The 15000-nt window shown below is 36.6% G+C and overlaps 1 protein-coding gene and 1 long non-coding RNA gene across 4 annotated transcripts in view; one reads left to right on the forward strand and one right to left on the reverse strand.

Moving 5' to 3' along the window:
* Window positions 1-1889, forward strand: part of LOC139359915 (uncharacterized) — a 4148-nt gene extending 2259 nt beyond the window's left edge. The window contains exon 2 of the long non-coding RNA XR_011616579.1: window positions 1544-1889. This is a non-coding gene — a long non-coding RNA (uncharacterized lncRNA). The remainder of the gene's footprint in view (window positions 1-1543) is intronic.
* An 8390-nt stretch (window positions 1890-10279) lies between these two features.
* LOC105482794 (LIM domain only 4) overlaps window positions 10280-15000 on the reverse strand; it is a 133932-nt gene continuing 129211 nt past the window's right edge. For all 3 annotated transcript variants that reach the window (XM_011743137.3, XM_011743135.3, XM_011743136.3), the window contains exon 5: window positions 10280-11072. In XM_011743137.3, coding sequence (XP_011741439.1) covers window positions 11064-11072 — 9 coding nt within the window. In that variant the 3' untranslated portion in view covers window positions 10280-11063. The remainder of the gene's footprint in view (window positions 11073-15000) is intronic.

Genomic DNA, 15000 nt, shown 5'->3' on the forward strand with positions numbered 1-15000 from the left:
TTCCACCCCTTCACATAAGGCAGGAGTACTGCAGCACTGCCTAGAAAGAGATAACAGCAACTCACAATTAAGTCAACCTAGAATCCTGCAGGTAATACATCTTTTTATTCATTCACTTGTTCAGACATTCAACAAAGATTCACTGATGCCAGGCACTCTTCCAAATAGCAGGGATATGGGAATAAATGAGACACATTCTTGCCTTCCAGGAGCTCACATTCTGTTTGGAAAGCAAATTATTTAAATCCAGTAGAGGACTCTCCAATGTAGTTGGAAAATCCAAGAAGACTTCCCAGAGGCAGCAGCACTAGTGTCAGGGGGAGAGCGCACAAATTCCATGGCTGTAGAACCCATGTGTTGAAGACCACTACACTGGCATCTAGTTTTCTATCCTAAAATCTACCTCCTGAGTTTGAGTAAGACTTAACTAGTTTGCAAATATCCGTGATCTTCACCTTGCTTGCCTGCAAAGCCCATAAGCAAATTCAGAAGAGACTTCTACTTGTCCAAAGCAACATGGAGTAAAGTGGGTCAACTAGAATTAAAATATGCTCCAGCCAAAGGTTTGTCTCATAGAAAATGGAAAAAATAAATGCTACAGATATAGTGAAGTTCCTTTGATAAATGAGAGTGACTCACAAATGGGGCCATTTTTAGAAAATGTAAAGAAAAAATATGCTAACCAACCCAGAGCTCCACTTGCATTATTTTAACAGTAGCTAATGAGATTTGATAAATCTCTAGATGGTGATAGGGAAAAAAAAGTGCTTCTAAAGATCTCTAAGATTGAAGACACAAATGGTCCAAGTTTTAGACATTTCCTCCCAGTTTATTCTATAACCAAACAGAAGTTCGACAGAGTTGAGCTACACACTGCACAGGTGACACAGTTCTGGTTCGCGCATGGGCTTCCAAGTGGGGCAAATCTATGTGGCCTTAGAACATTATGCAAACATGCAGAACCTCCATTTCCTTACCTGTTAAGTGGCAGTGATGACACCTTACTTGAGGGGCTGTCACAAAAGTTAAATGAGGTACAGTACCTGACACATAACAGCATTGTTCATACTGACCTAGATTTAAGCATCAGCTCTACCATGTACTGAACATATGGGGCAAGTTACCCAACCTTTGTAAGTCTCAGTTTCCATATGTGTAAAATGGATCCATAAAACCCACTTTATAGGTTTTATGAGAATTAAACGAGTGATTGCATACAAAGTGCTGAGCTCAATAATTGTTAGCTCTAATTGAATTACTAGATAAACAACAAATGATAATTTCTTCTCCTTTCCCAAATAGCTATGAAATGGGAAATGTGTCATTATCCTTTTGAAGGAAAGTGTGTCATCAAAAAGGCACTACAACTATTAATATTTTCACATGTAAACAATGATAGCTGGATCAAAGTCCCCTTCCCAAGGCAATCAGACATTTTTAATATTCACTAGTTTGCTATGGTTTTAAATGTATAGCATCAACTCTATTATCTGATGGAGACCGGTATGGCAAAGTTTTAATCCTAATATGCTTTTCTTTATAGGTGACCATGGGAACCTGTTGATAAGGCTCTGGGGTCAGATTCATCTCTGTGCAGCCAACTCTAGCAGGTGTGACTCTGAGCAAGGGTTTTTTAACCTAAGTTCCTGCTTCCTCAAATGCAAATGTAGGAATAGTAACATCTTCCTCAAAGTTGTATGCTGGGGATAACACATGAAAGAGATGCCTGGGCCACATAATTGTTTAAGAAATGTTCATTTCTTTCTTGAGCTACCTTCTACCAACTATTTGGTCTGAGTTTATGAAACTGTAAATTTTGAATAACATTTGCCTAACAAAGGCATTATTACCTTGCTTAAAAACACACACAATACATTCTAAACCAAAAATAATCTGAGTGTAATCCATTATTTTGGATTAATCTATATCATCACTCTCCTCCCTTAGAGAAGACAGGCCAAGAGTTGGTTACAATAATGTTTGAAGTAAGTTGAAGACCTTATAATTAACACTGAAGTTGGAGAATTTATTGTATTTTCCAGTGTTTCAGTATTTACAATCCAAAATAGTGTCAACCTCAGAATATAAAGCCCTTTTACCTTTAGTGATATGTCAAATGCACTGGCAAATATAGCTGTTGTCAGTAAATTCCTATTTAACAGATGGGCAAGATGAGGTAGTGAGATTAAATGACTAGCCCATGGCTAATATTTGATTAGAAAGACAAATTTAATCATAGTTGCCATTTGACTTCCTTTCAGGACTAGAATTAAATTTCAAGTGTCTCCTGACTCCCAGTTTAGTGCTTATTTCACTACAGTGCAATATGTGCTTTATTACATGCTTTAAAATAAGAGGAGAGAGTGGGGAGGCACAAGCGCCTTCCTCCTAAAAGGCACAAAGCACAAAATACGAGGTCAATAGTCCATCATTTATTGTCATAACACTCCCCGCAAGACAACGAGTACTGACGATCTCCCTTAGTCGGGATGATGGTGTAGAAACCTAAGTTTAAAAAAAGATGCACAAGATGCCCACAGATACTCAAGAAATCAAAAAGACAGCCCAGAATTACCTAGTGTTAGAATGAAATTGATCACACACCGTCTGGAAAGCACACAGTTCTACAAGTCTCTATGTACGCAGGGAAATCCAACTACCTTTTTTGTGGGGAAGGATTGTTTCATAGAACATCTAGCAGCAACCCTGGGTAAGTGGGTACTGTTTTGAGAATGTTTTCAACTTAGTCACCCAATTCTCATCAGGCCCAATCAACCAACTGCCTAACCTCATTTAGTTTTGAAAAATAATGTCACAAATGTGTCCAGAGTGGGATAAAATGCACAGTAGAGAGTTCATTAACATGCCATCTGCATGCAAAACAAGGGGATTCCAGAGGCAGAATGCTTTGGTAGGCCACTAGAAATCAAATTCCAGGCTAAAAAATATAGAACACAACTTAGGGAGAAAAATATTATAGCTACACCTTTACTTCACCCACAGCAAAGACTGTCTGGTTTTCAAGAACTCCAAAGCCAGCCTGAATTCTCTTTCCCTCTTTTTTAAAACTTTAAAACATGTTTTACTACTTAAAGAGGGTTAAAAAAAAATTGCTTGCAGCATGAGGTGGTTGATGGAGTTTCGTGAATCATATCCATTCCCATGAAGAAAGAAAGGCCTAGCTAGACCTCAGTGTCAGAAATCCATTTAGGATTGCCCGTCTTTTGAAAATCAAGCCTGTTTATCTTCCTGATTCACTCAGTAACAAATCAGAAAACTCAAACCTGCCCCCTCCATTTCTTCTGACTCCTACTGCCTCCCTCTACTCTCAGAGAAAGAAAGGATTCGATTTCCAGAGGCTGTAGCTTTAATGAACCAGAGGCCTTTTTTTCCACAGTGGTACCTCAAACTTCATCAAGAGCATTGGAGTCTGCTTTTTTTCTATTGCAATTTTCATTCCGCCTTAGCTCTCCCTGACACACCTGTGAAGTGTCACCAAATGCTGTATCACATCAACTTTCAAAAACTGCCAACTCTGCTAATGTCTGAGACCTCCTGATGTCACAGCCTTATAGGAGCTTGAAGTACACAAAAGCATAGCTTGAGTTTTACCACACACAGCAAAAGCACCTGTGCAGGTGGTTAGGGCAGAGGGTCTTGTTGACAGTCGTGAAATAAGACAAACAAAACCATTGAAATGAGATGTGCGGCAGGGGTGTTTGTGGAGCCTGTACATCCTTCTTCCCGAACTGCAGTGAGAGACCCCAGCCCCTTAAACTCCCTCGCAGAGCTATTTATCTAGAAAATTGTTCCTTCCATTCTCCCTACCCTCCTTTTTATCACGACAGAAATTTCCTCATAGCCTAGAATTCTAAGAGAAAATATTTCATCTATTATCAATTTCATAAACATCCACTCCCACCCACTGCCAAAAAAAAGAACCACCACTGGTAAATATTATTCAGGGTATGGTTTGTACTGGCTATTCAGCTCTGGGTACAGATGGCATTTATTGAAAAACTGGAATGTATCATGGTTTTTGGTTATACTATAGAGTAGTATAACCAAGTAATTGAGTATACAGGTCCTGCAGCCTCCATACCTGGTGCAAATCTTGCCTACTCCTCAGTGTTGTCATCAGACTTCACTTACTAATTTATGACCTTAGGCCATAATGTACACATATCTACAAAGCATCTTGCCCTTTTCTATTGATATTCTGTAGTTTGAATCTATAGGTATGTTGATCTATACATATTTTTCCAGGTCCTTATAATCTAAGGTGGATATATGTATATCCATCCATAACCAATGAGAAGGGTAATTTAGTCTTTGGACTAAAAAAAACACATACTGGCTAGCTTCAGTCTCATTTTGCACATAGTAGAATAAGACTAAAAGATAGCATGCAAAGGGCCATTGGGTTGCGAGATACCCCATGAAATAACATATAGAAATTATGGGCTTTAAGAATTGGTACTTTGGCACCCAAATCCACTGCAGTCAACAGTCTGTGCAAAAACACACACAAAAATAAGTCTTTTTTGCTTTTTGCTTCACCATTTTATATCAACATTAAAGAATGTTTCATTAAATTGGAGTAGATATTTTTAACCATTTTTCCCTTTGTAATAAAGGCAGCTTGGATTTAATATGTTACTTGTTCAAGTAACTTATTTTAAAAAGTACAATTTTTTGTATCTTTTTAAACCCTAGCAATTAATGGGAAAATAAAAAGTACAGCCAACAAAATTTTAAAATAATCTGAGAATTGTTAGTGTACAAGTAAAGGTATAATTTGTTCTCTTTGAATGTCTCAGTGCTTTCCCATCCTAATATCAGTTCCTTTGAGGTATGTCTACTTTTTACATCACACTAGAATATGTAAAAACTTTTCCTAAAACTGTTCATGTGTATTACTTCTTTTCTACTTATACAAGTACAAATGACTTTTATATAATCTAATTTATTGTAAGGTCTTTTACGTGGCTCAAGCCACAGCTCATTCAAAGATTCTAAACACATCCTTTACTACTTTGTATGGAGTATTTTGATCCATTTTTCTTTCTGAACTAATATGATTATGAAAGTCTTGTTCTTGTTCCTCAGCAACAACAATTTGTGGGCAGAGTTATTATCAATTATACCTAAATATTCATCATGAAGGAGTTGAGATTTTTCAAAATCCAAAAGAAATATCTCTTAGAGCAAGGCTGAAATGTGGGCAATCTAAATAAGTTGGCATTTCAGGTTGGATAAAGACAAAATGCAATGTTTTTTTAAGAGGAAAGAAACTAGTTATAGCTAACAGGATAAAGCACATCATCAGTGCAGGTAATTTTACCAAAATGTCCTAAATGCCAGCATTCAATAGCAATTCTGGGACCCTGGGCCTTAATAACAACACCCAACACGTTGGAGGCTGCGGCAAAACCAAAGTAATATTGACCCCACCTCTACTTAAAATTGTGAATTTTGTTCATCATGTTTTTTGCATTGATTTTAAAATGCTGCATTAAAAGATTATCTTAATTACTGATTTTTTGACACCTCCTTAAATTCTACACCCAAAATAAGTGCCCACTAACCTCGACCTTTCTCTTAGCCCTGCTTAAAAAAGTAATCTCCCTGAACTTTAGTTACCTCATCTGTAAAACTGAGGGAATAATAATTCAAAGGATTATGAAGGCCTAATAATATTGCATGTGTAAGTACTTGTTCATTGTAAACGTAAATGTATAAATACATTTACAAAGCTTTATGCAACTCCAAGATAAAGTTATTATATTAAACATTGTATTTAAAGATGTAAGGTTTATGGCAAGTTTAAGTCCCATGATTGATGACAGAAACTGAATCAGAGGCCTTAGAGAAATAGAATTTAAGACACACCTATTCCTACGAAACCTTATTTAAGTAAAGAAAAAGGTACAGTAACAACCCAAGAAATCAATTTCCTTTCCAGGTTTCATAATTAATCTTCATTTGTAAATCCTGTTTGTCCTCAGATTCTCTTTACAGTTCCTAAAAACATTCAATTCACCAAAAATGAAAAATTAATTTAGGAAGAAACTCTTAAGACAAAACTTGCAGCTCAAACAACAGGTGAAAGCATACAAATATAAAAATTGTTTTTGAAGAAGTTGGGGATGTGAATCTCTTAGTTCAAGATGGGGGGTTGTTCTAGAGTGAAGGAAGGTGAGATGCCTCCTGTTCTCATGAGCTAATGATTGTTTCCAACTGGTTAGAATTCAGTGCTAATTGCATTTTAAAACACCACCTCTGAAATCTTTTTTCTCTCTCAGGATCTTGCATCCATGTTTCACATTTTCAATGCAACCTTTGCACTTCACCTTTCTCACTCAACAAATTCTGAATGTCAGATCTACTGGAAGAACTCAGTTCAGATCCTTCCTCTCCCAGCAGGTTTTGATCTGGTGGTGATGATGTCAATACCTAAGAAAGGCTGTCCTGCCCTGGTTCTGAGGGGAGAGAGACAATTAAAATCGGTACTTTGGTGACTCTACTCAGGCTTGTCCATTCTAACAGGGAGTCATTAAACAACTTTCCAGTGTCATTCAAAGAACTTATAACAGAATCAATTGATTTTTATCCTCTGCTTTATTAGTTGTGATTTAGGAAATAGAATGGCCCTGTTTACACAGCTGTAACATGTCAGGGCCTGTAGTACATTATTGGCTTGAGGCCTCCGAGTTGCCGTCCATTCTCAGCAGAATCAATCTGAACTTGAAAACATTCCCTCTAGGAAACATGCACGTATCTACTAGCATAAAGCACTTCTTGTACAACTGAAAACAGTATTCACTTGAGGTAAGTTGCAAGTTCACCTTCCAAAAATCAGCCCCCGCTTGTCATTGCTCTCAGCATGTTCACTATGGGAGAAGAGGGCTACAAATGCCTCTTTAACTAGGTACCCAGCATCGGTGAATGTGTTACACTTTGCTGCTAGTCAGATCTCAGACTCTGCAAGTGGGAGTAGCTGCCTGTTTAACATGCGTTCAGAGCACTGCCAATCTAAAATGGCTGCTCAGTAATACTTTAATTGCAGTTTCATGGAAACAAATTGCTATTTAACTGCAATAAGCATTTCTGTGACTTGGCTGGACTAACAATAGGTGAGTCTTAGTAACAAAGCTACAAGTAACATTAACTTGTAAATGGCCTTTTTCCAATGGCCTCTTAAAGGAGTCATAGGTGGGACAGCACCCAGGACAGAACTCCCTGGTGAAGGGTGAAGGGGTCTTTGGGGTGAAGGGTGAAAGGATTTTTTGATTTCCTTAATTTAAATACAATTAGGCTACACAGAAACTCTTCACTAGACTCCATATGTAGATCTTGGGTTCACTGTTATATGATTTATGGGCCCTAAGAAACATTTTATATAAATAGTAGTACACATTAGAATCTTACTATATTGACATTTGAAGCCCTTCAGTCAAGAAGTCTAGGAGCAAAACAAAATAAACATATCTTATAGCCGACCACACGAGCCTAAAGGTCACCAGGAAACAGCTACTTCACCCATCAAAGATCACTATAAAAGAACTCTGGGTCCCTACAACTAGGTGAGTTTCAAAATATGTACAGTTATGACTTAGAAACTGTGACTTCCTTCAAAAGCTATAAACTTGGTAAGAGAGCAGGATGGTTGTGTCATATATATATATATATATATATATATATATATATATATTTTTTTTTTTTTTTTAACATACTTTTCATCAATACCCAAGGCTTTGCTATTGAGAAAAAGAATAAACAAAATAGTGGATACTCATTTTAGATGTTCAGTTGTTTCAAATATCTGTTAATAAGGGCAAAAGAATTTAAACACAGCTAATATTAAGAGGATGACAATTTCACAACTTCATTTTGGTGTGACAGTTTTCTCATTTTGTATTTTATAAGACACTACAGTCCAGGTTAAACTATTTCCTAATAAATCATGAAAGAGCTGAAAATAGTTTCTAGTGGCAAACAATTTGGTTTGGAAAAGCTTCAGGCTCCCCTGCCTTGCGGGATGTGTAAATCTAACTAGACAGTTAGATAGGTAAAAAACATTAAACCCTTTTAGAGGACAATCTTTTTACAAAATTGTTTCATTAGCAAGAGTGACAATTTGCATGATTGAGACATTTATATGTATCATAAACATAATTTTTTTTATCGGTTCAGCAGGGCTAAGTAACGTTTGCTTTTATTTTTAATTGCACTTGCTTGTAGGGACTGGGGGCCATCTTGCTCTATGACATGCTTAATATTAAGTAAATCCTTTCAAAAGAAGTGTCCATCTCACTAACTAGTAACATCACAAATGCAATGGATGAAAGGTAGAATAAACTCATAGACTTTTTTTTTTTTCCTAAGCAATGCTGAGGTTGGGGGAGGAACTGCACACAATCGCTGCTCACATCTGAATAAACCTGAGTGTTTTTAGTAGCTTTCCATCCACACAGAGCATCCCCATTAGAGCCAGGTTTTATTGTTTGAAATGCCTCTGTTTTCAAGAAAGTGTTTTACCTAAAGCAAGACTACTACTTAAATATGTTCTATTGTATATTCATAGCTCCATTAGTCCTTCTCCAATTTAGCACATCAAAGAGAAGGCTTCATCACTTGCATGTGGATTATACTAACATGAGTGACATTTGTAATCTTATAGGTCTGCAACTTAAGAAATGCTTTTAGAAGCTCATTATTAAATACGCAGCAGTGCTTGAGGAACCAGCCATATAATAGTTTATTTAAAGTCTGTAATGACCTTAGCCCTCCACATCACTAAATGCCACAATATATTATTTACTAAAATTATTAACCACCTCCTTTGAATTTCTACACTATCAGGGACATGAGTGCTCATGCCAAAAAGAATATAGAAAATGCCTGCAATCTCATTAACATATTTCCCCCTTTACCATCCCAGTCTAACTTCCTTGAGAAAGTTTCTTAAAGGAAAAAAACAAAAACAAATATAAGAACCAGCAACTAGCTTGAAGAAATTCCCCAAGGATCTAATTCAGAGAGACATCTAATTCAAACAGATATATATGTGATTTCTTCATATTATTTCCTTGCATTTTGTTTTTATAAGGTTCTAACAAAACTATTCACTTCTGCCTTTACAATCTCCTCTAGGTTTGAGGTTCAAGCAACTGATTTTTTTCCCCCCTGCCCTGGAATCTCTGAAAACAGGAAGTGAGCACATTTCTCAAAGGGAAGCTGACTGGTAGTTGAGATGTGCTGGGCTAGACCTCTCTACGCGGCTCCATGGCTATTCTCAGAGGGAGGGTCTACACCAGGCACTTTTCTGGAACAAAATAAATGCCATCTTAAAAAAGAAAATTTTAAATACTAGTGTTCACACACCTGGTTTTATTAGTCTGTGATGGAAGTTATAGTTGAAATTTGCCCACATCTAAGGAAGCTGGCAGTACAACCTCAGCCTGCAGGCCTATTTGGTTTTCCTCCTTCTAGCACTAGCTGTGTTATACCCACATGCTTTCCGGAGGGCAGCTCTGCGGGCAGTGCAGGCGCTGTCGTGGACATTCTGTTGCCTGCAACCAGCAACTCAGTATCTCAAGACTAAGACTAAATGAAGTCAGAATCTTCCCCCAAAATACATACAGAAAGGCAGAGTCAGTAAAGAAGTCTAGGAGCAAAACAAAACAAACATATCTTATAGCCGACCACATGAGCCTAAAGGTCACCAGGAAGCAGCTACTTCACCCATCAAAGATCACTATAAAAGAACTCTGGGTCCCTACAACTAGGTGAGTTTCAAAATATGTACAGTTATGACTTAGAAACTGTGACTTCCTTCAAAAGCTATAAACTTGGTAAGAGAGCAGGATGGTTGTGTCATATATATATATATATATATTTTTTTTTTTTTACATACTTTTCATCAATACCCAAGGCTTTGCTATTGAGAAAAAGAATAAACAAAATAGTGGATACTCAAGTATTTATATATAAACACAAAAGACTTACTGTGATCTAGAAGTGTAACGAAATGCTGTTAACAGAATATTCTTGACTTATAGAAAGGACTGTTAGAAACTTTGCTTTGTACCCCTGCCAATAATGGATGGCGTGGTTAAGTAATTTGAAGAATATCTTACTGGTCAAGAGCTAAATAAATATACCACCTCCCTCAACTCCTTCAAATTTAAAGTGAGCTTGTTATTCAACAATAAAAACTGAATGTTTCCAAAATACAGAAAAGAAAAAGCAGTGTTTAAACCCAAACACCATTAAATATTTTTTCTTTTAAGTTTTTATTATTTAAATACACCATACTAGAGCAAATGTCTCTGAAAATATCACAAATAAAAGATTTTTTTTTTCTTCATTCAGCAAATTAGAAGTGGGGGAATTTTCTACACAGTAGCTGCTATGAGCCTGATTTTTTTTCCAATTTTTTTTTCTTTTTTTCATTCTTTTTTTTTTTTTCTTTGCCATGGGAGTAGCAACATTAGGACAAAACACTTACATGCATACATACATTGTATTTTACAGAGATACAATAAGTGTTTGTGATAGAATATCACAAAAGCCACATCTCTTTCCTTTATCTCATGTTCAGTTTTGATTGAAACACGTTTCCTTACAACACTTAAATATACAAAGAGCAAATAGAATGTTGTTAAGGTAAAACACAGGGTACAAACTCTGGCCAGTGCCCTGCTAATTGTTAATGAGGGTAGAAAGCAGATTTGAATGCTTCTTTTAATTAGCTTCATTAGTCATTTCCCTCCCCCCCAGTTCCCTCCCCCCCCCCAAGATGTCCTCTGGTGGATCTTTTTTCATTTTCTCTACAGTCTCCCATTAGCCCAGGTTCATGGAGTCCTTAATGTTCATATTCAGTCATTTTAATACACCAATAAATGCGGGAAGGGCAATCAAGACTAAAGAAGGTGCAATGGCATGGAGCTGGCACTGGTGCTAGCTACAAAGGTGACTTGTCTATTGAAGACACATGGGATCCACCTGTGATGAACAAATCTGAGATGAAGGCACGCATTCTGCATTACTCTGACCTTTTAGCAGACCTGCAAGAAATAAAAACGGGCATCTTAGCTAAAATGCTAAATTTGAGAGATATTAAACTCAAATATGACTGCTTTTGTCTTCCCCACATTCGCTAATCTTCTTGTATTAGATTACTTTCCAACTGTGACTTGATAGAGGCTTTCTATGCTACTTACTCTGGCAGTGAAGAACTAAAGCATAACATTTTCTGCAGTTTTACTAGCAAAGAAAATGAGACAGAAAATGGACACTCAGAACGTTTCTGGTGTAAAGTACTACAATTAATTGCTTAACTCTGTTAAGAGAAAGTGTCTTTCCAAAAGGAATGTAACATCTTGCCCAGCAGTGGGATCTTGAATTTTTTAAATAGCGGGGACATTCCAAGACAAGTTCCTACCCAGGAAGTTTGGGGTTAATAAACTCAACCGTGTAACCTTTAGGAATGTTGCTTAAACTGCTTGTGTCTCAGTTTCCTCATCTTTAAAGAAGGGATAATGACGCTGTTATGATAATTACATAATACATAGGGGAGCACTTTCAACAGTGCTTGGCCCTTAATAAAACCTCAATGAATAATGGCAGTTATCATTATTATTCTGATATCCCCATGTGAAAAATATTCACCCATTTGGTACTACCTATAGGTGTATGTGTGTCTGTATGAAAATTTCTATGTACAAATATTCACATATTTTTCACTATTTCCTATCTGCTATGTCTGCTATAGTTACACAAATATGTGAATCAATACATGTAATGTGTTAATGACTTGTGATAGAAAAAAGAACATAGTTCAATGCAAGGGTAGCTTCAATGTCTAAGTCAGAAATGGAAATCCACACACTTGTCAAATACAATCTGTTTGCAATTACCAAAATGAAATAATATATATTAGGTTTTTATGGTTTTTAAATGACATTTTGAGCTTCCCAGAAGTTCTCATTTCACTCTTTCCCTAACTTACAAAAAGCCTGTAGTCTATTAGGAACTGCAACCCCCCACTTCTAAGCTAATTAAAGTGGTGGAGGCTTAATTCCCCAGAGTGGAAGCTCAGTGTGAGAAAGGTAATTTGTCTGTCCAGAACAAAGATGCGGCAGCAGCCAGCAAGCATATTTAATAAATGAGCATCAAATGTCCTCTACGATGGACACACATAACACCAATTATGTAACTATGGGGGAACTGCGAAGTGACATGTCAACTAGAACACTCACTAAATTTTCCTCCAACTAAAGAGATGTGATCTAACTCTGTTCCACTGAAAAGCACAGATAATTCTAGATGGTACCATCACACTTTTGAGTGGAAGAAAAAAATTCCAGAACAGGCAGCAATCTACAAAAGAAAAAATTAGCCACAATTCCTGATTCACATAACCCTCTAGAAGGCAGTATTCTCCCGAAGCTAGCCAAGCCTCCTTTAAGTGATATAGGTTACAAAATGTTGTAGATCCTTGAAAACTAGTGGCCTGAGATTTCAGTCCATCTGAAATGCAAGACTTCAATGACTGTATGATTTAAAAGCTTAAAATTATTTTTCTTGGAATATACAACAGCCAATGATGCAGAACAACCACTACACAGCCCAGACCCTGGGAACAAATCTCCGAATAAAAGTTTAAAGGGACCAGACAATGGGGGCCTATATTTTCCATGCAATTAACTGCCTTTAAAGAAGGGATGTTCGAATAATCAACTCATTGCTTTTAAGCCAGAGGATGCTTGAGTGTATTTACCACGCATAATACACCAAAAATGTAATTGATTCTGCGAATAGAAGGAAAACGGCCAAAATAAATGTCCAATTTTCCCTACCAAAAATATGGAGAACAAGAGAAGAGAAAATAATAAAACAAAGCCATTTGTCATTTCTCCCCATCTCATCGCCTCCAGAAAAGAAACGCCACAGGGTTTTGGGAAAATAATTTTAAAGCCTCTCCAGTTCCAAAAAGCAGTTTATGTTCCATCAGGAAGTGTGTTTTCATTAACTCTTCCCCCTTGCCCTCTCATTAATATCTCTCTGGACCATGTTCAGCTTGCCCAAAACCTTTATTTGTAACAACTACCTTGTGAATTGACCGTGCTCATGGTGAGCTGAGCACCAAGGGCAAAAATGTGAGACACTTATGCCAACAGGGAAATGTTCTTAATTAACAGCACCCCCAAAACACAGCTTCTCACCAAGGTCTGACAAGAACATATCCTTAAATTGTATTTCCTTGTGCCTTTTAAGAGCTATTAATTTTTGAAGGCCACCTGTCTCTTTTTTGTCTTCCAACATTAAGAAAATATACACTAATAGGTTCTTATTCATTGCCTAAAATATATTTAGTGTTCCAAAATGAATACCCTACCACTGCCATCCTGGAAAAGGTGTAGAAAACAGATTTCAATGAAAGGCACAATACATGTAATCTCATCAACAGGTAAACCTGGTTTTTCTGCAGTTCTCCTCCCTAACACCTCTAAATTTACACCATCTTATACTGTAAAAGATGGTATGAAAGCCTGCTCATATTTCTCAGGTATGCTTTATACTTAGTCCCTACCTAACATTGCTATTGCCTGTATTCAGTGCTTCACAATCTAGCAACATTTTCCATCTCATTTCTACATCCTTTCATTCTCACCATGCATGCTGGTGAACTGCAACAATCATTTTTTTGTATAGTACTTTGCTAAGTCAGAGAAAGAAATGGCATAAAACCAGCAACAAAGTGAAGCTCTAACTCAGGGAAAAATTAAGCTTTGACATCAGGAGCGGACAGGTCTACCATTTTATTCCTAGCATATTTTTTCTTTTTTGCTAGTAACTACAAACAGCTTTGCCTCTATTTTGAATAGGTACCTCAAAATATTTGTTACTCATTCATTGTTCTCAACTCTGCCCTGTAGATTCACTTCATTAGAATCCAGATCATAAAAACCTTTAAGCATTTATATGTCTAGGCACTCCTTAAAGAAGCTTGAAATGCCTCATCAGCAGTGACTGGTTAGTTTCCAATTAAAGAGTTTGACTTTTATTCTTAAAATGGTTATTCTATGTAGCTTCCCATATTAATAAATTAAATAAAAGTGCACATAATTTCATGTAATTAACACTAAGAAACGGAACATACAGTTAAAATTACCTTATAAACTTGAGCAAGGGAACCTTTTCATCAAATATGAAATCAAATATGCTGCATCAAAATATGGCAGCATAATTTTAATGGTTAAAAGTTTTCAAATATTTGTCATCCACCCACCTCTACCACCGCACTAAGAAAATGCATTACAGAAGACAAAGAAGTCTATTATTATCCCCGAGATTTTTGAAGCTTGCTAAATTCCTATTTGCAGATAAATGTTGTTGTTGTTTTTTTTTTTGTGATCCTTACTACAGACATTAATGAAGTTCCTATTGTAAATCCATAAAGAATTACCAAGTGAAGTGTGCACTTTTTGTTTCAATGCAATAACTCAGTGCTGTGTGATTGCCTGGGTTAATGATGAAAAAGTCAAACATACTATCAGAGCTGATGGAAAAATCTATCACCAATCTGAAATTAAAATTCATCTGTGGTCAATAAGATTTAATATCCATGCAAGTGGCGCTGTAAAGAGTAAATGAATCAATGTCATCAATACATAATCAGTATGAAATATGATGTGAATAAAATTATGCACACGAGTCACACATTTCACTCTTTTCTGGGCCAGTGTGGAATGAACAGTCTCTTAACTGAAGGTTGACAGTAATTGTTACAAATTAGGCACAGCAGTTATCAAAATGCACTCACTTGCATAGCTATAGGACTTATTAAGGAGATTAAAATAGATCTGAAACTATCCAGTACTGGGGGTGCTGGACAACTGTTGATCACCAATTTTTCCCTCTGGAATATCTTCTAATACTACATGACTTGTATATTTGTATAATTTCCTAATTTTTAATTCTGGTACAAGG

Source organism: Macaca nemestrina, chromosome 1, assembly GCF_043159975.1.
Source record: "Macaca nemestrina isolate mMacNem1 chromosome 1, mMacNem.hap1, whole genome shotgun sequence".
Lineage (NCBI taxonomy): Eukaryota > Metazoa > Chordata > Mammalia > Primates > Cercopithecidae > Macaca > Macaca nemestrina.